Below are 24725 nucleotides of genomic sequence, written 5' to 3'. Positions count from 1 at the left end.
TTTAATGGAGTCTCTCCCCTCCCCCTTACAATGTTTCACCCAAAAGATAGATAAAAACAACCCTTCCCCAACCTACTACATAAGTACTACTCTTGAGACCTCTGTCCCCACAAAAGATCCGTTACAATCCTCTGCAGAAGGATAGTGACTCTTATTCTTTACTTTAGATAATTTTTCTCTCCAAGATCCACTACTACTTCTTGGAGCTACTGGATCCACTTGATGGACTCTTAGCCACTTGAGCCTTTCTTCATCTTCCTTCGGTACTGATAGAGGATAGGAGGATGTAGAGTCTCATACGTATCATTACCCCCCCCCCCCCCTTTGAAATTTACCTTGTCCTCAAGGTCGAATATTGGGAATTGTCCTTTCATTGAGCTGACCCATTCCCACGAACACTCATAAGCTGGTAATTCTCTCCATTTGATCATAACCTCAGCTTGTCCTGAAACAGGATTCTTGCGATGATCCAGCACTGCCTCTGGTTCAGCCTCTAGTACCCCATCCTCGAATAACTGAACTGGTACAGTCGTGGCAACCACCTGATCCTCGATCGCCTTCTTAAGTTGGGAAACATAAAATGTAGGGTATATTTTTGCTTCCTCCGGCAGTTTCAGGCGATATGCAACTTTTCCCACTCTTGCCTCCACCCGATAAGGACCATAAAAACGTGCAGCCAACTTCTCATTTATCCTCCGGGCCAGTGAGCGACGACGAAAGGGACGCATCTTGAGATAGACTTGGTCCCCCACCTCGAAGTTGACCTTTGTGCGATGTATGTCTGCTCTCTTCTTCATCCGCTGTTGAGCTTTGTGAAGGTGTTCTAAGATCAGGCTCAACACTGCATCTCGCTCCATCAACTTCGATTCCAAGTCAGCGTTGGAGGTGGAACCGTTCTCGTATTTGACCAAGGTTGGTGGCTCTCGTCCATACACTGCTTGGAATGGTGTCATTTTGATGGTTGAGTGGTAGGAGGAGTTATAGTAGAGCTCAGCCCATGAGAGGAACTTAGCCCATGTCCGGGGTTGTTCTCCAGCAAAACAACGTAGATATGTCTCCAATCCCCGGTTGGTGACTTCTGTTTGCCCATCGGATTGAGGGTGGTAAGTCGTGCTGAAGCATAAGTTGGTACCTGCTAGGCGGAACAACTCTTTCCATAACTGCCTGGTGAAAACCTTGTCTTGATCCGACACTATGGACTTAGGAAAGCCGTGTAACCTCAATACCTCCTGGATAAACAAGTTAGCCACATCTGTCGCAGTGAAGGGATGCTTGATTAACAGAAAATGAGCATACTTAGACAACCGATCCGCCACCACCAAGATCGCATTGTTGCCTCGTGATTTTGACAATCCTTCTATAAAATCCATGGAGATGTCCTCCCACACTTTCTCAGGAATTGGTAGAGGTTGCAGTAATCCATTCGGGGCCAAGGTAGAATATTTGTAACGCTGACACACTTGACACGCCGCTACATGCTTCCTAATGTCAGTCATCATTCCCTCCCAATAAAACAACTCCCCAATCCTCTTTTGTGTTTTAAGCACACCACCATGACCGCCAAACTTTCCATCATGGAATTCTCTCATGATCAGTCCCGTTATCGCAGATGACTTAGGAATCACCAACCTCCCTTGTCGTAGAAGCCTCCCCTGGACCAGAGAATAATCAGGATACGAACCTCCATCTTCTCGAAGGTCGTTGATGATGCTTTGCAGTTCGGGTCCCTGTCCACTTCTGCACATATCTCTTCCAGTTGTATGGCTGCAGGAACAGAGAGAGCAAACAACTCTGGTAGCACCTCTTTGCGAGACAGAGCATCCGCAGCTTTGTTCTCCAAGCCTGGTTTGTAGTGAATATCAAAATCAAATCCCAGCAACTTGGTCAACCACCGCTGGTACTCCATATTGATTTCACGCTGCTCCAACAAGAACTTTAGGCTTTTTTTATCCGTCCTCACCAGAAACTTCCTTCTTAACAAGTAATGTCGCCATTTCTGGATTACAAAGACAATAGCCATAAGCTCTCTTTCATATATGGACTTAAGCTTTTGCTTGCCGGTCAGTGTTTGGCTGTAGTAAGCAATGGGTTTTCCCTTCTGCATCAACACTGCTTCAAGCCCTGTGCCTGAAGCATCAGACTCCACCACATATACTTCTTTAAAATATGGCAGTGACAGTACCGTAACCGTAGTCATGGCGGTTTTGAGCTTGTTGAAAGCTTCTTCTCTCTGCTTACTCCACTCGAACTGGTTTTTCTTAAGTAACTCTGTGAGTGGTCTAGCAATGTCTCCATACCCCTTAACAAATTTTCTGTAGTAACCGGTGAGTCCTAAGAAACCTCTCAGTGCCTTCACGTTCGTTGGAGCTTCCCATTCAACCATGGCACTGATCTTGCTAGGATCCGCCGATACCCCTTTTGATGAGATCACATGACCCAGGTAAGCAAATTCTTCACTCCCGAATTGACACTTCTTCTGGTTGGCGTAGAGCTTGTGTCGCTGTAGAGTACTGAGAACTTCCCTGAGATGTTCTTGGTGTTCTCATCCTGAGCGGCTGTATACTAGTATATCATCGAAGAACACTAGTACAAACTTACGGAGGAAGGGACGGAACACGTCGTTCATCAAAGATTGGAATGTAGCAGGGGCGTTTGTAAGCCCAAATGGCATTACCAGGAACTCATAGTGGCCGTCATGGGATCGAAATGCCGTTTTTGGTACGTCCTCTGCTCGGACCAGGATTTGGTGGTAACCGGATCGTAAATCCAACTTTGAGAAGACTCTGGCTCCATGTAACTCGTCTAACAACTGGTCTATCATCGATATGGGATAGCTATCAGGTACAGTAGCCTTGTTGAGGAATCGATAATCTACACAAAATCTCCAACTTCCATCTTTCTTCTTCATCAACAACACCGGACTGGAGAATGGACTACCGCTTTCCCTGATGATTCCCGCGGCTAACATCACCGCTATCTGCCTTTCAGTCTCCTCTTTTTGGGCATGTGGATAACGGAAGGGCCTAACATTCACTGGTTCAGCTCCTGGTTTGAGAGTAATGGCATGCTCCTTGCCTCTCGATGGTGGCAAACCTTGTGGTTCTGCGAACACTAGTGCATACTCCTCCAACAGTGTACGGTACTCTGCTGGTGTCAATTCTTCTCCAACATTACCCTCTGCTTGCATTTCGGCATAGTCTATGAAGATGCCATCTCCCTCTCTTTGGACCGTTTTCCACAGAGCTTTGAATGAGATTAACGAGTTCCTCAAGCTGTGATCCCCATACAATGTTACACATCCGTTTCCCACTGGGAACCCCATTCTCTGCTCCTTCCAGTTCACCTTCATATCTCCCAAAGTTTCCAACCATTGCATCCCCAAAATCACGTTTGCCTCTCCCAATTCCAGTGGCAAGAAGCTAGTGACAACCACATAACCTGGAAGGTTCAATTCTACATTCTGACACACCCCCTTACCTCTAACCATCAAGCTTGTTCCCATCCTAACTCCATATCCTATTGTCCCCTTAGTAGCTATACCCAAGCGTTGACCCATGGTACTGGATATAAAGTTGTGGGTAGCCCCACTGTCTATCATCACGAACACCTCTTTCCCGAGAATGCTTCCTCGTAGTTTCATGGTCCGGGGGGATGATATCCCCACTGCCGAGTGGATGGACAGAGCAGCGAACTCTGGTCCTTCGACCTTCGTTTCTGCAGAGTCATCCTCTTCCTCATTTTCTTCTCCTTCGATTTCATCTACGGTGGCCACCAGACCCTGAAGACCCTTCAACCTACAACGGTGACCCGCGTAATACCTCTCATCACACCGGAAACACAACCCTTTAGCCCTTCGTTCGTTCGCTTCCGCGTCGGTGAGCCGGCGATACTGAAAAGGGCGATTCTCTAAGGGTTTCGTCTGTAACATAGGGTTCTTTTCACTAAATGAACGAAACTGCGTCGTTTTTGTCTTTTGAGAGGAAGAGGTCCTTGGAATAGACGAATTTGACCCTCCTCCCACGTATGTAGTACCATGTGACAACGACTTCTCCCCTGTTGCACGACCGGTTCCTCTGAAAACTCGCACGACCGGTTCCCAACGGTACCACGACAGAGCGTCGTTGGAGAAACACATCCTCACCGCCCGGAGCTTCTCTTCCTCTGAAAACTCGCTGAGCTCAAAGTACTGCTCCATTCGAGTTACCCACCACTCTGCATCTTCCTCTCCGTCAAAGAGTGGTAGCTCGAGTTTTCGAGTCAGAGGCTCTTTCCTCTCTGGAGACTCGCTCCTTGACCGAGTTTCTTCCCTCGCCGGTGTTGCGCTCCGAGTTGATGGATGCTGCACCACTTCTTTTGGGCTCGTGTCTATGCCGGAGATCTGGGTTTCGTCTTTTACCCTTGTTTCCATTTCCCACGTTCTCCGTTCTTCCCACAACAACCGCTTCTCCAGACGCTCTAGGACTTCTAGCTTCGACATTTGCTTCTCCATGACATCCAGTTTGCTTAGTTGTTTCTTGATCTCCTGAACGTCGTTCTCTAGCACAGATATCTACTGAAATGTCCTTCAGGATACTCTCCACGACCTTCTCAAGTTCCTCTACTTTCTTTGCTGGTGGCATTTTGAATGTTTCCCAAGACAGATCTTGCTCTGATACCAAGTTGATATGTTTTGAATGTAAGAAAACCTCGAACAGAACAAACGACAATAATAAGAAAGTACTCTTTGATAAAAGACAACGGTAACAACCAAGAGAAATGTTTAATGGAGTCTCTCCCCTCCCCCTTACAATGTTTCACCCAAAAGATAGATAAAAACAATCCTTCCCCAACCTACTACATAAGTACTACTCTTGAGACCTTTGTCCCCACAAAACATCCGTTACAGTCCTCTGCAGAAGGATAGTGACTCTTATTCTTTACTTTAGATAATCTCTCTCTCCAAGGCCCACTACTACTTCTTGGAGCTACGGGATCCACTTGATGGACTCTTAGCCACTTGGGCCTTTCTTCATCTTCCTTCAGTACTGATAGAGGATAGGAGGATGTAGAGTCTCATACGTATCACTACCTAACACCAGCAAAGATCGAGCACTTATCTTCTGCAAAATAAACACCATATGAAAAGGGTAAGTAATACATATTTAGGTATTGAGCTATTCCTCGATGTTGTGTTCATGAGCTTATTCAAACACTTTTTCATAATTTATGTTTACATGAGATTATTAAAATAAAACCTCAATTAACTTACTCTGCTTTTAGTCTGTTTAGGTTCACAAACCAAATCTGAGGTTACTTCAATTTTCCATAACAGCACTGGAGAAAATAGAAGGTCCTCTGCCTTTTGTTCTCAAAGGCAACACCAATATAACGTTAGTTTTATTTTTGAGATGATAAAATACGCATTCATTTATATGTTAAAACATATGTATCACCAATTAATTTATCTACTCTTTTTTTCATTGGGTAGCAATGTTAGAATTCAGCTTCAAGTATAATCAAACATAAACATCGACCTATTCTTTACAAGCCAAAAACTTGCATTTTGCTCTCGGATTTTACAAGGTACGCTTATAACATTTGAGAGACTCCACTTTAATGTCTGAATCTTTAAATTTCCAATGGTCAAGCTAACTCACAGTTGAACAAAGCAACACTTATATAGCAGTACTGGAGATGAAAATACACCTCCTAATTTAAATCATAAACCAGAAAGTTTAGATGAACAAAAGGTTAATGGGGGAAAACAATGTCAGTAGTTTAAGGCAGCACCACATCTTAACAAGCTGAGCTTTCTGAACATGATTTCTATAACTTGATGTCCATTTATACTGAAGACAGAATGTACTAAATCAATATCTTATGAGAGAGTAAAGATGTTTGCCCAAAAGAAAAAAAAATGAGAAGACTAAAGATGAAAAGACTAACGAGTTAAGTTCCCCTATATTTCCTTTCTATCAGTTAGCTTCTCTATTTTGAAAGAAAGTAATATCAAACAGAAACGAATACAATCAGTCGAGCTTTATTTGTAGGCACACAGTTTTTAATAAATAAAACCACCAGATATATAAATAAAACCAGACAAACAAAAAACATTTGGAACAAGAACACAAAGTCTAAATTCTCTTTAACACAAGACATGATTCCACAACTACAAAGTCCAACTCCAAGCTACGTAAGCTAAGAGATCGTACAACAGAACAGATTGACTAGATGAATTAACAAATTGAGAAGCAAAGATATAGCAATTACTCAAACTTTGCAATAGAAAAAGAGCTCTATCAACAACAACAACAAAAACGAAATCAGAGAAAGAGATGTTTACCGTGGAAGCAATATACAGGGGTAGGGTGGAGGGTTTGGTATATTCTCAGATTTGCTTCAGACGCAATAGCTAACGTGATGGATGAACGAATAAAATAAGAGTATGGACGAAACAAGATGGGTAATTACAAATACAGCTGACAAGAGACAATTCGAAGAAACCATCATTAATTGAGTTTCTATTTTGAAGGATAGTTTCTTAGGAACTAATTGGCTTCTCAAAAGCATTTCTGCAAAAAAAAAAAAAAAATCATATGATAAAGCCTAAAAAGATTGTAAGCAATAACAATCCAACAAATAAGAAGATCCAGTATATTATTTAGAATAACTAATTTTACTCAAAAATTATATAATATTTCACTCAATCATCTCATGAAAAACTGATTCCTAAATCTAACACAACATTCAAAAATAAAGTTAGAAGGAAAAGTTATTGCAAGACAATTTACCTAGCTTTCCGAAATTGAAGATCTCGAGACCTCTGAACATTATACACTAGCGAGAGGAGGAGAAGACAAAGCGGTGGATCAGAGGAGAGGTAGGTTTCATTGACAAAACGGAACAGATCCGCGGCAAAAAAGGAGATTTTAAATACATCGTCGGTAAGTGTGGTGGCGGATTTGAAATGGTGAGGAGTAGTGGAAGAGGTGGAGGAGGAGTGGAGGACGGAGAAGGTGAGTGAAGATCGAGCAAGTAGCATGGGCTCAATATGGGAATCTCTTTGGTCCTAATCTAGGATTACAAAATTTATGTCATTTTGAGCTATTACCGTTGGAATCTGACGATAGAGGAATCGATTTCCAGAGGAGAAGAGAACCCTTTTTTTTTCATTTCATTTCTCTTTTTTTTCTTTTAATTCAGACCCATAAGAAATAAAAGCTGTATAATACGGCCCAGATAACTTAAAAAGTAAAAACAAACGATCTATCGACATTGGGCTTGTTCGTTTGGTTGACGCAGGCAGTTGCGGCTGCGGCAGCGACAGCGACTGCGTTTATGTTTTTAACCGTTGAATCGAAACAACGTTTAAAAATGTTAAACGCAGTTGCCGCAGCGTCATGACGCAGGTACCTACGACAAACAAACGAACAACTATACCTGCGTCTGCCGCAGCCGCAGATACCTGCGGCAGCCAAACGAACAAGCCTAATATGTAAAACAAACGATCTTCCCAGTTAGATCTGGACATAAAAACCGTACCCGAATATCCAATCTGGAACCCGATCTGAAAAATCGGGTTCAGGTTGGATATGAGTTTGTCTATAAAATTCTATTGGGTTATATTTTTCAATAACTATGGGTTTGGGTTTAGGGGTAAGATAATACCTGGTACCCATCAAACCCGAACATATAAACATTTTTATAATATTTAGCATCAATATAATACTATTACCTGTTGTCCAAAATAAAATAATACTATTACCTAAAATTATGATTATAATTTTGAATATTTCATTTAGTTTTATACATAAATATCAAAAACAATCAAAATATCTTGAAAAATTTGTAAATTTAGCTAAATTTATTTAAATTTAATTATTTTTAAAAACTTATTTTCGGGTACCCGGTAGTTTGGGTGCTAATCGGGTTTTAAAATTTATAACGCGAACCGATCCGAACTCGATTGTACCCAAACCGAACCGAATCCATATATATAAAAATACCCGATTATTTCTATTTTTCTAGACCCGTTTACCTATACCCGAATGGGTTACCCAAACCCGAATGTCCAGCCTTGTTCCCAGTATTGTAAAAATACCCCGCACGAAAGTAAACCAATATATATATATATATATATATATATATTAATGCTACCAGATAATTATATTTACAAATAAAATGTGAAGTAGATCGGAATTTTTTACCTGTTTCCTTATTATTTGTTAGACTAAAATATACATTCTTAAATTAATAAAATATTATTAAAACTACGGTTATAAGATAAAAACATGACATACCCGTATATAGGACGAGAGGAGTTTCCGAAACAGACAATTTATCTTTTTATTTTTATTTTTTAGTGTACTTAAATCTTATCGTTCTTTTTCTAAATTAAACTGAAAATAATTGAAAAATAAATTGGTAGAAAATTGGATTGTGAATGTTAATTACATTTTTAACAAATACGGTAGCTCCGCGTGTACATAACATAGTCTAAATCTAATTGCAAACTTAGTATTTTTTTTAAAATTAACTCCGCGTGTACGTGCGGGTCCAATCCGTAGTTATGCTATGAAGAGACAAAACAGTAAATAGAAATCTTTGCAAACATTCCAATTATAAATCTTAAATGTTTTGATTGATGATGAGCTCCCATCAATTTATATAACGACATCTAAAATATTAGCAATTGACTTAACACATGAAGAAGGTGTTTTTTCTGTTCGGTGGTGTTTATTTTGGTTATTTATCTTTTTAAGTTTTGGTTGTTACTTTAAAAGTCAGTCTCGTTCGATCCGAGTGGTTAAGTGACTTGAGTCTTGGACTTTATTAGGGATGACTTTTGTCTCACATTGAAAACTTGTATTACGTGGTTCGTTTTTATCTATGCGATCAGAAGATGATGTTAACTTGAGGCAATTCACCCCTTTCTTGTCGAGTAATATTTTATTTATAAAGTAATTTATAGACCGGGGAAGATTTTTAGAGTTATTACTGGATTACTACAATCGGTTTTGTTTAGTTTGATACATCATTGTTTAGAATAGTTTTTTAGATTGTTTTTATTTATTTGTCATCGAAATGAGGATTCAGGTTTTTTATTTTGGTTGGAATAGAAAAAATGCCAAACTAGAATATATTTCGAGAGTCTGGATATAACCCAAAATTATCACACCCAATAGATGTTAACCCGAACCGAACCCAAATCTTAATATAGTTGAACGGATTTCATTTCTTTAAACCTGAAATCCAAAATACCCGATACTGGAAAGGGAACCCTGTCATGTACTCCACACGTTAGCCTCACTTCACGAGTTTCTCTTTAGAGGGTCGATACGGTATAAAGTGTTCTATTAACCAAGAACATGTATGGTACCTCAGGCTTGTTGGAGTCAGAATCCTCTACCTATTGAAACTCTTGGTGATGGAGGACATGGATATGGTGGAGGGGATCGTCGCAGAGGAAGACCTTGTTTCGTGAGCTCTCCTCTTTTTGATTTAAGGCTCTTATAAATTTAATTTTTTTCCTGAACCTTTTAATTCTCTCAGGTTGGTCCAGGTTTAGAACTGTGACTAGGAGGTGTAATTTGAAGATGCAAGGTTTGAGCAAAGTGGTTAAGCTACTTCAGAAGGACAGAACATTTGTACAAAGAGCAGAGCATCAAAATGAGGAAAGTGTTTATGGCGGCATATAACGAGGAAGGATCCAGAAGCAAGAGACTTCACGGAGGCTTGGGAGGCATGTGGTGTTTCTAGAAGTTCGAAAAAGATTTCATGTTTATAATAGGAATGTAAACATAAAGTAAGAGGAAAATTTCCTAATCCAAAAAGAAAAAGGAAGTTTTCCAATTCCTATTAGAAATAGAATAGGTAGACCTAGTTCTATAAATAGGGTGCGAAAGCTTATTGGAAGCTTTAGCACAAACAAGAGAAAAGTTTCCTAACCATTAAGTTCTAGCTTTGAGAAAAAGAAGAGCTAAGAACTTAAGAGAGGGTTGTGAGGTTTCTTTAGAGTCCTAAGATTTGAGAAGGATCTTAGACAGAGAGTTTTGAGAGATTAGAAAATTGTTTAAAAGAAACTTGTAAACAGATTTTCTATTAATCAAAAGAGAGTTCAAAGAAATTTTTATCTTATTGTTTTGATCGTTCCTGGTCATGGAGGTCGACGTTAAGTTGCTAGAGATCAACGTTAAGTTGTTAGAGATCAACGTCAAGTTCCTGGAGTCAACAATATATTTTTATTTATTTTGTGGTAAGGCTTTCAACCAAGTTTCAGCCATGGAAGGAAGACGATGATCACCTCATGTCTTCCTGAAATCGAAAGCACTAAGAAATAAAGGGTCCTAGATTTGAGTATGTCTAAAGCATTGATTGCAATGATGGAGTCTGCCAAGGAATCTCTCACAAAGATCCTTGTTGATGGAGATTTTTTCGAATATCCAGCTGATGAACAAATGGCAATGAACGTGGCTGAGTTCTTGACGGTGGAAATCCAGGTTTTAAATAAATGTGAATGCGTTTTTTTATTCCAAGATCATCATTCCTGGGGGTTGTTATTTCACGATATGTGGATGGAATACATGATGACCCGGTCGATTTCATCAAGGACATATGGGACTACATTCGAGAAGTGTGCTTATCTGTCATTACTAAGTACTCTGCTACGTTCCTAGAAATTGAAGGTAATATCAAACAAGTAGGCGGAACTAATATCTAAGATGAAAGACCAATCTGTGAATCAAGTGATTAAAATCTTTGAAATGGAGAAATTGACTGAGTATAATTGTAACCCTGAGTACATGAAGAAGGATTGGATTCAGAAGAAAACTTCATTCATGTTGTTCTACACGACACAGAAAATCATGAGTACTTCCAAATAGATGGATTTGGGAATGTGAAGATTTTACATCTAAGAAAATATCATGTTCATTTGCTCTAGCAGGCATTCAAAATGAAGTTGAGGATATCATCCTACTGGCCTATTGTCTTGCAAAGAATTGTCGACAACCTCGGGATGCATCTTCAGATGTCATCTTGTCAATATTAAGTTTAGATCATTTAAAGTGAATGTTTATTACATAATTTCTCGCATAGGTTTTCAATAATATTAAAATAACAATAATAAAAAGTAGGAGAGAGAAGAGATACGGTTCTCATGAAAGCCCATAAAAACATTTCTAGAAACTCATCTCACAAATGTCAGTATATTGGTTATGTTTTATTTATTTTTTTTTAATTTAAATCAAAAATTAAATTGTATTAAATAATATTAAAATAATATATTGAGAAACTCATACAGTTTCTACTTATGTTTATGCTCTTAAGCGTGAGATGGTCGCAGAAATGGTGGCTCATGGCCGAGGAATTGAGAATGATACTTGTTAGGTCGGCATAAAAATATTGTACGTTTCTCTTGGTTTTGGTAGTTTTGTGGATGGTTTCGTTTGACGAATGTTAGGTTTTTGGGTGCTGACTTAGACAATGTGCATTAGTTAGTCTTTGGTGAAGTTTCTCATAAAAATAAAAAATTATAAAATATAAAATAATAATTTTTTATTATCAAATTTTTTTGAATTGAAGGAGAAAGTTTCTCCAATATATTATACTATATTTTTTATAAGAAACTTTTATAATAAAAAATATTATACACTTGGAGGAGAGGCCGAGTGGAACATACTTATGTTGCAAAAAGATTGGATAGCATTCTCTGCTGCCCTCACTCTCATTTGCGATGGCAGGAAGCTACTGTTACGCATCTTCCTTTCCTGGCTTCGGACCACACTCCATTGTTTCTGCAATTGTCACTAGAAGTGAGAACTAATGCGAGTAGACGTCCATTCCGCTTCGAAGCAGCTTGGTTAGGCCATCATGGGTTTAAAGATCTGGTGTCTACGTCTTGGAACAGGAAATTAACAACTCAAGAAGTGTTACGGGAACTAAGGACAGTCTTGAAGAGATGGAAAAAAGAGGTGTTTGGGGATGTCCAAGCTCGTAAAGAGAAGCTGGTAAGGGAGATACAGGTAGTGCAGGGGCTGATTGATCAGAACCGGACTGATGCGTTATTGGACAGAGAAATGGCCTTGTCGAAAGAATTGGATTCAGTTTTGGAAGAGGAGGAACTTATTTGGTTCCAAAAGTCAAGGGAGAAGTGGGTACTGCACGGGGATAGGAACACTCAGTATTTTCACACGTCGACGATCGTTAGACGGCGCGGAAACCGTATTGACATGTTGAAAGATGAGGAAGGGAAATGGGTGTCTAATGGACTGGAGCTTGAAAGCTTAGCCATTGCTTACTTTAAAAGGCTTTATCCGCTTGATGATGTAGAGCCGGTGGTTGAAAAGCTTCCAGTTAGGGGGTTTGTCAATTTGTCGTATGATGATAAAATGAACTTGAATAGACCCTTTACGGGTTTGGAGGTGGAGTCTGCATTACGTAAGATGGGTAAGTTTAAGGCCCCAGGATTGGATGGTTTCCAACCTGTTTCTACCAGAAGTGTTGGGATGTGGTTGGTGAATCAGTCATTCGGTTTGCTATGGAGTTTTTTGAAACAGGAGTATTACCACCATCTGCTAATGATGCGCTTGTTGTGCTGATTCCCAAAGTGGTGAAATCGGAAAGGATCAATCAGTTTAGACCTATAAGTCTTTGTAATGTCTTATTTAAGATACTTACAAAGACTATGGTGGGACGGTTAAAGGGAGTCATGACTAAATTAGTTGGTCCTGCCCAAGCGAGCTTTATTCCTGGTCGGCTTAGTACGTATAATGTGGTTGTGGTCTAGGAAGCGGTACACTCCATGCAAACTCATTGATGGTCTGGACACGCATTGCGTTATCCATTTGACCCATAAATCCGAGAGACCAGCAGCATTAAGTGTATCCTCCAAAAAGTCTCATCTAATCCTGTCATATGCCTTCTCCAAGTCAAGTTTCAAGGGTAGATACGTAGTTTAGAGGGTTGCACCAAGGAGACCCTTTATCTCCATATTTGTTTGTGCTGTGCTTAGAGAGATTATGTCATCTTATAGAAGGATCAATTGAGGAGAAGAAATGGAAACCGATCAGTTTGTCAAGAGGAGGTCCAAAGCTGTCTCATATTTGTTTTGCTGATGACTGGATATTGTTTGCTGAAGCATCGGTGTCACAAGTTCGAGTGATACGTAGTCTTCTAGAGAGGTTTTGTCACGCTTCTGGACAAAAACTGAGCCTTGAAAAGTCTAAAATCTTCTTTTCAAATAATGTCTCGAGAGAGTTGCGTGGTTTGATTAGTGATGTGAGTGGCATTCAGGCATCACGAGCACTTGGCAAGTATTTAGGGATGCCAGTTCTCCAAAAAAGGATTAATAAAGAGACTTTTAAAGAGGTACTTGAACGGGTCTCCTCACGGCTATCTGGATGGAAGGGGCGTATGCTAAGCTTTGCAGGACGGATTACGTTAACTAAGGCAGTTCTCGCTTCCATTCATGTACATTCAATGAGTAGAATTAAAATACTGATGAGTACTTTGACTCAGTTGGATCGAATGTTCCGTGATTTTGTTTGGGGAAGCACTTTGGAGAAAAGAAAACAACACTTGGTAGTTTGGGAAAAAGTCTGCCTACCGAAAGCAGAAGGCGGTCTTGGGATCAGGAAAGCTTGTGATATGAACAAAGCGTTGTTAGCTAAAATCGGATGAAGACTTATTCATGATCAATCGAGTTTATGGGCCAAGGTTGTGAGGAGCAAGTATAAAGTAGGAGATATTCATGACCACTCCTGGATGAACGTTAAGAGTAATTGGTCTTCGACTTGGCGGAGTGTGGGAATTGGGTTGCGTGAAGTGGTTCCCAAGGGATAGAGTTGGATCCTCGGGAACGGGAGACAGATTAAGTTTTGGTCTGATAAGTGGTTGTGAAGAAGACCGCTTATGGAAATGGTTCATGGTGAGATTCCTGATGCTATCAAGGGTTTAACGGCCAGAGATTTATGAGTAGAAGGAGTCGGGTGGGATTATCAAAGAATATCACCCTTTGTAACTACAAATCAGAGTTTAGAGCTGGTGTCAATGGTTCTTGATAGTGTGACTGGGGCTAAGGACAGGTTGTCCTGGAGTGACACGTTGGATGGTAGGTTCACTGTCAAGTCTGCGTATTCTCTGTTGGCGAGAGACGATGTCCCAACACAGAATGTCGACTTGTTCTATAAACGGGTGTGGAAAGTGGTTGCACCGGAACGACTGAGGGTGTTTCTCTGGTTGGTAGGTAACCAAGTGCTTATGACCAATGAGGAGAGGTATAGAAGACATCTTTGTGACACAACGATATGTCAGATTTGTAAAGGTGGAGTGGAGTCCATTCTCCATATCCTCCGTGATTGTCCGGCTATGGCGGGTATATGGACTCGTCTTCTTCCAGCTTTCTTTTCTCAATCGCTGCTTGAATGGATATATGGGGGTTTGGGTGAAAGGGGATCGTGGGCTACAATTTTTGCTCTTGCGGTTTGGTGGGGTTGGAAGTGGCGTTGTGGTAATATTTTTGGAGAAAACAGATTATGGAAGTATAGAATTCGATTTCTTAAAGATCAGGCGAGTGAGGTAACTCGGACCACTGCGGTAGCTGGGAGTTGCGCTGGTAATCGGGATAGAGTGGAGAGATAGATATGGTGGGTTCTACCAACAGGTGGATGGTTTAAGGTTAATACAGACGGTGCTTCACATGGGAATCCGGGCCCAGCAACTGCAGGTGGTGTGTTGCGCGATGGTTCAGGGGATTGGTGTGCAGGCTTTGCTTTGAATATTGGACGGTGTTCGGCGCCTCTAGCTGAACTTTGGGGAGTGTATTATGGTCTTCATATTGCTTGGGAGAAGAGGGCTATGCGGTTGGAGTTAGAAGTAGACTCGGAGTTGGTGGTCGGGTTTTTGACATCGGGGATTTGTGAGTCTCACATGTTGTCTTTCCTGGTATGATTGTGCCATGGCTTGCTTTCAAAGGACTGGATAGTCCGAATTTCTCATGTGTATAGGGAGGCCAATTATCTTGCGAACGGGTTGGCAAACTATGCATTCTCTTTACCGTTGGGTTTTCACTCTTTTGATACTCTACCAGTGGAGCTTGTTCCACTGCTAAGAGCGGATATTGATGGACCGTCGCGTTCACGTTTTGTTTCATGTAATACTTTAGTTTCAGTTTAATAATATCGAGGTTTCCCTGTTTTCTTACCAAAAAAAATAAAAAAAAAATATTATACTATATTTTTTTTTAAGTGAGAAACTTTTGTGAGAAACATCGATGCACATGCCCTAAGTGATCTCTTGAACTCTGAATTTCAGTTTTTTTTTTCTTTTTTTTTGTGGTGATGCCAAGGTTTTATGTTGAATGCTATGCCCGTTTCTATAATTTCAAATTTCACTTTTGATAAATTATCATTTTTTTCGCATAGTGTACAACATCTGAAGTCTGCCTTTCGTGTAGCAATTAATTTGGTAAACATAAAAATCAAATTGAAATGGGGACAAATGCTCAATGAAAACACATTAACTTGTACGACACTCTTGTCTCAATAACTACTTGTGAGCAGCAATATCACTAGGAAGATCTTCTCCGGCAGGTATTTTTCCGGGATAGTTGGTCACTGAAGGGTTTGAACTATTCATACTGCAAACGAAAGAGAGAAGAAGGCATAAGACTTTGTGAATGTATCAAATGTGAGCACTTGCTAATATAAACACAAACTTACCATTTATCTACGAGAACAATCGAACGGAGCTCACAGTTGGCAAATCTGTAACAATCAAAAGTGACAAATTTTAAGATAAATGGCAAATGGTCAAAGAGAGATCAGGAAGAACTCTTACTTTGTAGAAATCTCGTTTTTCACAGCTGGATCACAATCGTTTCCAAATGAGTTTAATGTTTGATACAAGAACCCACTATGAGTAACAACCGCGATCTCTTTTTCTTTCCTTGTACTCAACCTGAATTCAGTTGATATATCAATCAAAAGAAAAGATCATACCAAGACTATAAATAAAAGCATCAGACACATAGTGATGTTAACAACAACTGTATATATTCACCAGTTCATGAACTTCACGCCTCTGGCCGCAATTTCTTTGTTCTCCTCTCTAACATTAGGCTTCCACAAGACATCTTCATCAGTTTCTATCTGTATATGGAATATGTGAAAATGTGAAACAAAAGAAAAGGCTGGTTCGAGGTAAAGATTACGGTACTTGCCAGTGAAAAATCAATTGCAGGGAATAATTCACGGTACTTGGTGATATTGCTTCTTCTGTCACAAGGATGAACACCCTAAAACCAAAACAAGAACATTAAATTGAAAATGGTTTAATATCAAGAAAATGTCAGTTATATGCAAAAGATGGAAAAGTAAACATACCAAATGTTCACGGCAGGATTCGACCGCAATGAACGGTGGACAATTTAAGCTTGATATAGCGGGGCGGTCGCTGTTTCCTGCACCTGCCACCATAAGCAGAGGTGCATCAACACCATTTTTGTCACGTTCCCCACCGAAAGTTCCAACCGCAGTTTGTAATGTCCTAAATGAAAAACAAGTATTGAGTTAAAATATAAAGGTACCCTTAAAGAAGCTATGCAGCAGAACATAAATCGTGAAGTATGTTCAAGTAAGAATCCAACCATATGAAAAGATCATTAAAATCATATCAGTAAGCTTTACCTTTACGGGTTTAGTATATTACCTGAGGAGAGGTGACACAACAACCAACTCAATTCTTTTAGAAATCCCACTTGCCTTACCATGTTTCTGCAAATTATCAACCTACAATAACAGAGTTCACATTACTAACCTTTTTCAAAAAACCACAAAAACCTCTATATGTAGCATTACAACAACAGATCATTCATATTTTTTTAGTGATAATGATAAAAACAATAAACAATGATGGGTAGATTGACTTACTTGTTGCCATCCAAGAGGTGTAAGATGAGCATCAAAGAGATCCTCAGATAAGTAAGCATCATGATTCTTCTCTCCTTCTACATTGTGAATCCCTTGAGCATGCCTCACCTAAAACACAAGAAGCTCAATCAGAATCTGAGAAACAACAACATAGCCTAATCCGAATTGTGGGAACAAACAAACCAGATGTATAGTTTTGCAACGGTGTAGTGGGTAAAGACCTTGGCTTGGTTTAGCCTCCATATCTATAATTTTTTATTCATCAGACAAGAAAAACAGATCAGCGAAACATAAAACCAATTTAGCGTTGACTATATAATGATGAAGTCAAGATTTTAGCGTCTCACATCATCAAGAGACAAGGAGAGGCTTACCGTGAGAAGGAAGAGGAGAGCTGCAACAACGAAGAGAAGAGAGGCGACGAATCGAAGGAAGAGGAGAAAGAGAAACAGAGGAAATGTAAAATGAAAGATTTGAGGTCATTGATGATTGGTGAATCATAGAGATCCCGTGGCCAGCTTTTTCTTGCTTTTCTTTAATTACTCTTTTACTTTACTAACTTTCCTTTTATATCTTTTGTCCATTACACGAGTATAACTTCGGAATATTCCAAAAGTCCCAAAAACTTTGTTGTGGTTCTGTTTGACTTGAATTAATGTGATGACAAAAAAAAGAGAGAAACGAAATAACTATATCTAAAATATTATTTCCAAAACCTTTGCTATCTTTTCTCATAAACACATTTTTTATTTTCAAAAAATAAATTATTTTAATAAATTATAGCTATTTATTTTATTATGAAAAATTATTTTTATATATTACACGTTATTTTTTTAAAATTACATGAAAGTATCTTTTTGCATTGGATGTTTCTCTCCCTAAATGCAACATGCTAGAAAAAAAGAAAAGTGAAATTGTTAATTGACTCTTTCTAAAACTTGGCTCATGGTTAGTTTCCAACAAATAAAAAATCCTTAGTTATTTAGGTAATTTAGTTCTAGAATATAAATACTTTTAGTAATATTACAACAAGCCAAAAAAAAAAAAATTACACCAAGCCAAAGACTCATGCACTATTATGCGTAATAAATTATGTTAAGCTAACCTAGAAAAATTGCAAGCCAAATTACTTATATAATGATGTAGAATATATATTGATGTTAATTTATATATAATTATTACCCGTGTGATACACGAGTTACTCGATATATGATTCTTTTTAAAATAAGTTTTATGATAAAAAAAACATTTTTTACAAATATCTTGTTCAATATATATAGAATGTTAATAAAAATAGAGTAATTTAATCATTTTGTACAGAAAAAAAAGATATTTTTGAAAATAGATATCAACATAGTGTATTTTAAAAAATGGGCATAGAAAAATGGTAAATGCCCCTAAATTAAAAGTTAATAACAAATATATACTTTAAATTATAACAATGATTTCTCAAATTTCATTTGTATGTTTATCACATCATTTATTCACCAAGATAGCAACCAATAGTATCATATTAATTATATTATTGCTATGTATATTACTCACAAAAAAAATTAGTTTGCTCTTTACATTTTGGGTTTTAAACTATTAGAGATGCTCAAATGTATTTCCAAGAGAAATTATCAATTGTTGGAATTAGATGAGTATATTTACAAAGATGCTTTATAACCAAGTGATGTTTTCGTCGGATATGTGAACAACATAATGGTTAATTATGGCTATAATATTATATGTGAGTTAAAGTTAATTATTCTAAATTTTAAAACAAGTTCAAACAAAAAAAGATTATATCAAATACATCTGAAATGTCATTTGTACCTAAAATGCGCATGATTTTGAGAGGGTAAATGTCTACTTAGAAGATATGTATATTTTTGTTCTTAATTTCTAAAGTTGATGATAAAAGACAAATTGTGTTCTTAATTAGTTATGAACTTTAACATGTGTTTGGATAGTTATGTTTGAGTTTTCAATAGCTTATAAACTTCTGACAATACGTGATTTTGAAATAACAAATATGATAACATTTTTTCATATTATAACAATAAGTCATTAAATTTATAAAGCTTAAGGTAGCAAATATGGCTAAACTTATCATTGTTATTTTTATGTGTGTGTTTGTTCCTGTTTTTTGTTTTCTTTTTTATTATTATTGAATTGAAGCAAAATTGTTATATGGGATCCATATCTTATCGAGACCACTCCTAAATGTGTCATTATTGATTTATGTCATTATTGGATTATGTAATGTTACTAATAAAAAGCCAATGAGTCCACAAATAATCTCTGTTCTTTCCATATTGTGATTTTTTTTAACATGAAATCAGAGTAATTTTATTTCTGAAAACAACACGGATAGAATGATTGTTTTTATCTGATAAATCATACGATATTTTGTTTTACGTGATATTATCTAATATAAGTGTGAGATTTGGATCATCAATACGTTGATTAAATCTCAAACGAATCAAATTCTTGGCATAAAAGACCAGTCAAGAAAGCAACATCACAAGCAAGATAAGACGATGGCTGAAAACATTTCTCTATACCACACGAATCAAAGTTTATACATTATTACAAATATGTAACGGTACTTTTGGATCAATACCATTACACTCCGAGTGTCTCTGAAGCAAAAAAACATGCAACATGCTCGCTTTAGCTTCACAACACTTACACTTGACGATAGAAATGTTAGTCTCTTGCACATAAAATTAAATGAATCAAATAGATCCATGGCTTTAGGATCTATGCAATTTACTTGGGGAGGTTTGCGGAAGCTAATCTTGTCTGTCAAAAGGGATGAACATCCTCTTTTACTTTTGTTGTTGTTGTCCCACCATTGCCTTAATCTTCTCTTCCAAAATGTCTTTCTCAAGCCCGTACATCCTGTTCAAAGCATGCATATTCTCAAGGGTCTCGCTCAGTGTTCTACTGTCACTCCCGTCACATCTCAAATGTTGCATTGGACCATGCAAGAACCTGTTCACGATGCCTCGGCTTAAGTCATCAACCGCTCTAGTTGTTTTCTTGTTGAGGTCATCTCCCATTTTGGACATGCACTTCTCGAGCTCCGCCACTCTGATTCTCTCTGCATAAGCTCTTAACTTCTTGATCGTTGGAACCGTCTCCAGTGAATCCCTCCATGCTTCAAACTGTGTGGATTCCTCTGTGATTATGGTTTGAGCTTCCATTGCTTTCCTCAACCTGTCTTCTTTGTTGGCAGCAACAACTTCCTTGAGATCGTCCACGTTGTAAACCCGTGCGGTTTCTACTTCATTAACACAAGACCCCACATTCCTCGGGACAGAGATGTCAACAAAAAGCCTCAGTCCTCCAACCTCAGAACAAGCTTGAGGAAGATTCTCTACGTGCTCCTTTAAGAACAATGGCGTCTCAGAGGCTGTGCTGGTAAACACGACATCCGCTTCTGCAGCACAAGCTAGCATCTCATCAAGAGGTTGATATATAATCTCAATACCAGACATCTCCTCACGGATAGCTGAAACTCTCTCTTCACTTCTGTTGACCACCACCACTTTAGCACAACCCTTGGCCATCAAATGCTTTATCACAAGCTTCCCCATTTTGCCTGCGCCAATTACACACATCCTAGCGGACGATTGTGAAGATTGCGGAAGCTTCATCAGAGCAAGTTCCACAGCAGCTGAGCTGACCGAAACCGCCCCAGAAGCAATGTTTGTCTCTGTCCTGACACGCTTCCCAACAGTTATCGCATGTTTAAACAGTCCGCTGATATTCCTCCCAAAGCCATTCACTCCTTGACCAACTTTAACAACTTGCTTCACCTGTGCAAGGATCTGACCTTCTCCTAGTACAAGAGAGTCAAGACCAGCAGAGACTTCAAATATATGCTGTGTAGCATCCTTGTTGTACAACAGAAAACGGTGTTGACAAATCTCCGAAACAGGGATCCCACTCGTCTGACAAAAGAAAAAGAATCTGTTAACACAACCATGACAAGCAATATAATATATGAACAGATCAATGTCACTACAGATGATATGATCAATCTAAAGTAGAAAGCGCAAAATTACAACTTCAATGCAGTACTACAACACTAACATGTTCCAAAGCATTAGTCACACTCCAAAGTACCACAAAGAAGAACACTATAGGGAAGAAAAAAAGGTCACACCTTTGACATCCATTCAGTAACTTCTTTCACTCCACGATGCTGAGACAAAGCTAAGACATAAATCTCCATACGGTTACAGGTACTAAGCACAGCAGCTTCTTCGATATGATTCAAACCGCACAACTCAGCAATAGCTCTTGGCCATTCAGCTTCTGGTATAGCAAGCTTCTCACGCATCTCCACAGGAGCTGTGTGAATACTTAGTCCAATCACAACAATACTGCTTCTTTCCTTTGTATACCCTAACAACCACAAAATTGCATTCACATCACTTAAAAAACATTGCTTTCAGATCAAAAACATAACCATAACTCGACAAATTGAAATTGACACACAAAAAGATTCAAACTTTAAGTGGCTAAGAAAGAGAAACTCATACTATCAGCTGCAGAGTTCTTGAGCTGTTCAAGGGCAGAGATGCTAGCTGCATTAGACGCAGCAGAATCAAGCTCACAACGAGCTCTCTGAATCAAACCTCGTCTGGTTCTATTGTTCCTCGGAAGAGCACGAACCCCATTAAGACCCAATGTTGTCTGTGAAACAGAAGACGAAGACGACGAAGAAGAAGAAGAAGATAGAGTGTGGTGATTCAATAAAGTCTCAAGCTTTGGACAACCAACGAAAGCACTTGAGACCGCCATTGAAACCCAAATCTCAATCTCTCAAAACCCAAAAGAGAGAGATCAAGGAATCGAGAGGCAGAGACAGAGAGAGAGATGGGGTTGTGTGATGTGGAAGAAGGAGATCGTTGTGATTGTGAATATGATTTGAGGCTGAATCAAATCGAGTCAAAACCGGTTTAGTCTAACCGGAAATTATGGATTTTGATTGGTTGGTAATCTAGAGATATGTGTAATGAGAAAGATTGAGATTTTGATGAAATTTGATTGGCGGGTGGTGAACACGTTTTATCCACACTTGTTTTTGCTTATTTGGTGGCATTTCTTCTTACACGGCAACATATAATTATTTTAAATTTTGTTTCCTAGTAGACTTGTGACTCCTATGAGATCTATGGTGAAAATAAATTGGGATAATTTATTTAAAAAAAAATTGGGATAATTTGTGTGCATAGGAATTATCCCGATATCTGAAAGGAATCTATGTAGATTTAGGAGAACCATATGAAAAAGTTCAGAATAGATTAATACAATAAACTTTTTTTGGATAAAATAACAAAAATTATAGTTCTTAAGTTTTTAACATTTTAATGGTTTTTATTTGAACATTTTAATGAATCACCCTATCCATATATTGATTATAAACTTATATAATATGAAAGAATACCGGAATATAGGATTAGGAGCTTAAAGTTATCTTACGAACTATTAGTAACTGCTTAATATATAAATTATCAATACAATAAAAATAAGATGTATTTTTCTCTAGTATTGACACCTCAGCTTTTTAGTTGAAGGAAAAGTTGACAGATCAGTTAAAATATATAACCAATAAAATTATAACATTAATATACATTAGTTTTTTGTTTGCCTACCTGGACACATCATTGTCACTTTTTACTGTCAAAATCGATTTCTCAATGTTAAAATCAATTTTTTCTACTTCGCTATCTCACCCTCTCTTTAGCGTGGTGGTTCTGATGGTCCCAAGGTTCAGCACATGTATGCCTGCAATGGTTGATCCTAATTTTGAGGTTTTCTTTGATTTTGTCTTATCACCATTTTCTTACTCATCTTCACAAATCTCCACCTAGGCAAAGATGATCAAGCCAAAGAGCACACACTTTCAGATAGATAATACCTTTAAAATCAATCCTCTGTTTAATTCCAAACTCAGTTTAGACTTTCTTTATAAAGCCAAACTTTATACATTTGTCACGGTAAAAACCCTTCGGCTATAAGATTTTTGTTTCACCACAAAGGGAACACAAAACTCCACCTTGATTGTACAAACCAAACTTGATTCCTTTTTTGAGAATCTGAATCAGAGCAGCACTTAAGAACCTTTTAACACGTGCTAAAAAACCTGCAACTTCAATGTCTCTCCAATTTGAGAACAAACCATACAAGAGTCCTACGCCGACTAAAGTAATTATATATAAGTTATAAGATCGGGAAGAACCACAAGATCATCTCAGCAAGTAAGCAAAACTCACAATTCCAAGTCTCTAACACTCGTCTAGGTCCTTGTCTTGCCCTAATTCCAAAAACAAGAATGTTTCCAGAAGTCACGGTTGATATTGACGTCTTTCCTTGTCACTCCGAGTCTGCATCGACTACAGTGGAGATAGATCTCAAGCGTGAGAGAGATGATGGTCCTCCGTTCCCAGACACTCACCTGATCTTAAACAACGTGGTTAGCTTTGATCCGCACAAGATCCAAGATGTTCTCCATTCAACTTTCCAAGATAATCTCTTATGCGGTCACCTCTGTACCGAGATTGCTTTCGCATCCCAGCGAGTTCCAGCACCGTTTAACATGTACCTTCACGTCACACAGAGAATCATTGGAGCATCTTCTCCTCTTCCTACTCAAGACAATGAGACATGTGCTATTTGTTTGGAGGATATATCAGAGGAGGTACAAAACTTTCAGCAGATGGCGTATTGTCCCCATGAGTTTCATGATTACTGTATCTACAGGTGGTTAAGTAAGAGTAATTCTTGCCCTGTCTGCCACACTGTTCTTCTTCTTGAAGATGATTTTGACGACCATCCCTACTACTGCGAAACAGAGTCATGAAGATTTATTTTGTATGGTTTTCAGATTTAGAAAGATGGCTTCATTCACACGTTTCTTTTGTTTGCAGCCCACTTGTAATAGATTAATTCGATTTATTTTCTTGAGATAATAGTCCCCAAAAATAATTTCTACCTTTGGTATTGTTTGCATGTAGACAACTAATTAGGTTACTTATGGTATAATTTCTTTTTGATAACAACTTATGGTATAATTTCTCTTCCTAATAAACTAGAAAACCCTTGTACCGCTTGAGGAGATTTTATAAAGCCTAATTTCTAGGTTTTTTGGTACGTGTATAGACTTTTTAAGATTTGTTAAGAACTAATCTTAGTTGACGTGGGCTTCAAATTATGTTACGATGTGCTTTTACGTCAATTTCCACAAGCAATTGTACTTCCACTCAATAAAATTTTTGAAAAAACATAAGACCACTGGGAGATGAGATGAAGGCGCACCAGCGGAAGAAGAAGGCAAAAAAACAAAGAGTCCACCAAAAAAAACGGTCCATGTAGTAAATGTTAGAAATTTTATTGTGACTTCCCTGTATATACAAACCCTGTTCTTTTTTTATTACTACATTAGCGACCAGCGACACAAATTTTGAAAAGGCAATAGAGTGAAAAAATGGAGGTGAGAGAAAATAAAACAGTATGATGGCGAGAGGAAAGCAGTCGCCATCGACTGTTTAGAGGGTCGTTGTGATCGCTCAAATTTCCAGGGACCTTAATTACTTTCTATGATGGAATCGCTGAATGGAATCGCTGCATTGTGAAAGAATGATTATCTGCTTTTCAATAGAGTAATTGCTGCCTTTTTGTTGATTTATTGTCTCCCAAAACTGGAAACCGAACAGGGCCATAGTGAAAGTTTTATGTCTGTGAAGTAAAACAAAAAAAGTTGAGTTTTCGCTTTTTTTTTTTTTTTTTTTTTTTTTTTAAAAAAAAAAAAAAAAAAAA

General features: G+C 38.3%; 3 protein-coding genes and 1 long non-coding RNA gene across 4 annotated transcripts; 1 reads left to right on the top strand and 3 right to left on the bottom strand.

Annotated features, from left to right (window-relative positions):
• Positions 4707–7219, bottom strand: LOC104700850. Its single transcript, XR_753661.2, has 4 exons — positions 6771–7219; positions 6323–6551; positions 5249–5338; positions 4707–5099 (listed from the first exon to the last, which is right to left on the bottom strand). It is a non-coding gene; the product is annotated as an uncharacterized LOC104700850 (long non-coding RNA).
• Positions 15350–17459, bottom strand: LOC104700851 (phosphoglycerate mutase-like protein 2). Its single transcript, XM_010416446.2, has 10 exons — positions 17282–17459; positions 17091–17152; positions 16908–17015; positions 16687–16766; positions 16362–16524; positions 16199–16273; positions 16039–16127; positions 15817–15936; positions 15699–15743; positions 15350–15616 (listed from the first exon to the last, which is right to left on the bottom strand). Exons 1-10 carry the CDS (start codon positions 17406–17408, stop codon positions 15526–15528), a joined length of 960 nt encoding a protein of 319 aa, XP_010414748.1. The 5' UTR covers positions 17409–17459; the 3' UTR covers positions 15350–15525.
• On the bottom strand, positions 19434–21835 carry LOC104700849 (glutamyl-tRNA reductase 1, chloroplastic-like). Its single transcript, XM_010416445.1, has 3 exons — positions 21446–21835; positions 21067–21308; positions 19434–20851 (listed from the first exon to the last, which is right to left on the bottom strand). The coding sequence occupies exons 1-3, from the start codon at positions 21705–21707 to the stop codon at positions 19724–19726; spliced, it is 1632 nt and encodes a 543-aa protein (XP_010414747.1). The 5' UTR covers positions 21708–21835; the 3' UTR covers positions 19434–19723.
• LOC104704492 lies at positions 23242–23769 on the top strand. Its single transcript, XM_010420569.1, has one exon. It carries the CDS (start codon positions 23242–23244, stop codon positions 23767–23769), a length of 528 nt encoding a protein of 175 aa, XP_010418871.1.

Source organism: Camelina sativa, chromosome 7, assembly GCF_000633955.1.
Source record: "Camelina sativa cultivar DH55 chromosome 7, Cs, whole genome shotgun sequence".
In the NCBI taxonomy this organism is placed as follows: Eukaryota; Viridiplantae; Streptophyta; class Magnoliopsida; order Brassicales; family Brassicaceae; genus Camelina; species Camelina sativa.
This window is presented reverse-complemented; position numbering and strand designations above follow the sequence as displayed.

Excerpts from the sequence above, each read along its gene's own strand:
- LOC104700851 (XM_010416446.2), bottom strand. The coding sequence starts at position 17,408 with ATGATTCACCAATCATCAATGACCTCAAATCTTTCATTTTACATTTCC. Across the intron at positions 17,016-17,090 it reads GTTGCAAAACTATACATCTG|GTGAGGCATGCTCAAGGGAT; the intron begins GTTTGTTTGTTC and ends CTTGTGTTTTAG. Across the intron at positions 16,274-16,361 it reads AATCCTGCCGTGAACATTTG|GGTGTTCATCCTTGTGACAG; the intron begins GTATGTTTACTT and ends TTTTGGTTTTAG.
- LOC104700849 (XM_010416445.1), bottom strand. The coding sequence starts at position 21,707 with ATGGCGGTCTCAAGTGCTTTCGTTGGTTGTCCAAAGCTTGAGACTTTA. Across the intron at positions 21,309-21,445 it reads CAAGAACTCTGCAGCTGATA|GGTATACAAAGGAAAGAAGC; the intron begins GTATGAGTTTCT and ends TGTGGTTGTTAG. Across the intron at positions 20,852-21,066 it reads TTACTGAATGGATGTCAAAG|ACGAGTGGGATCCCTGTTTC; the intron begins GTGTGACCTTTT and ends TTCTTTTGTCAG.
- LOC104704492 (XM_010420569.1), top strand. The coding sequence starts at position 23,242 with ATGTTTCCAGAAGTCACGGTTGATATTGACGTCTTTCCTTGTCACTCC.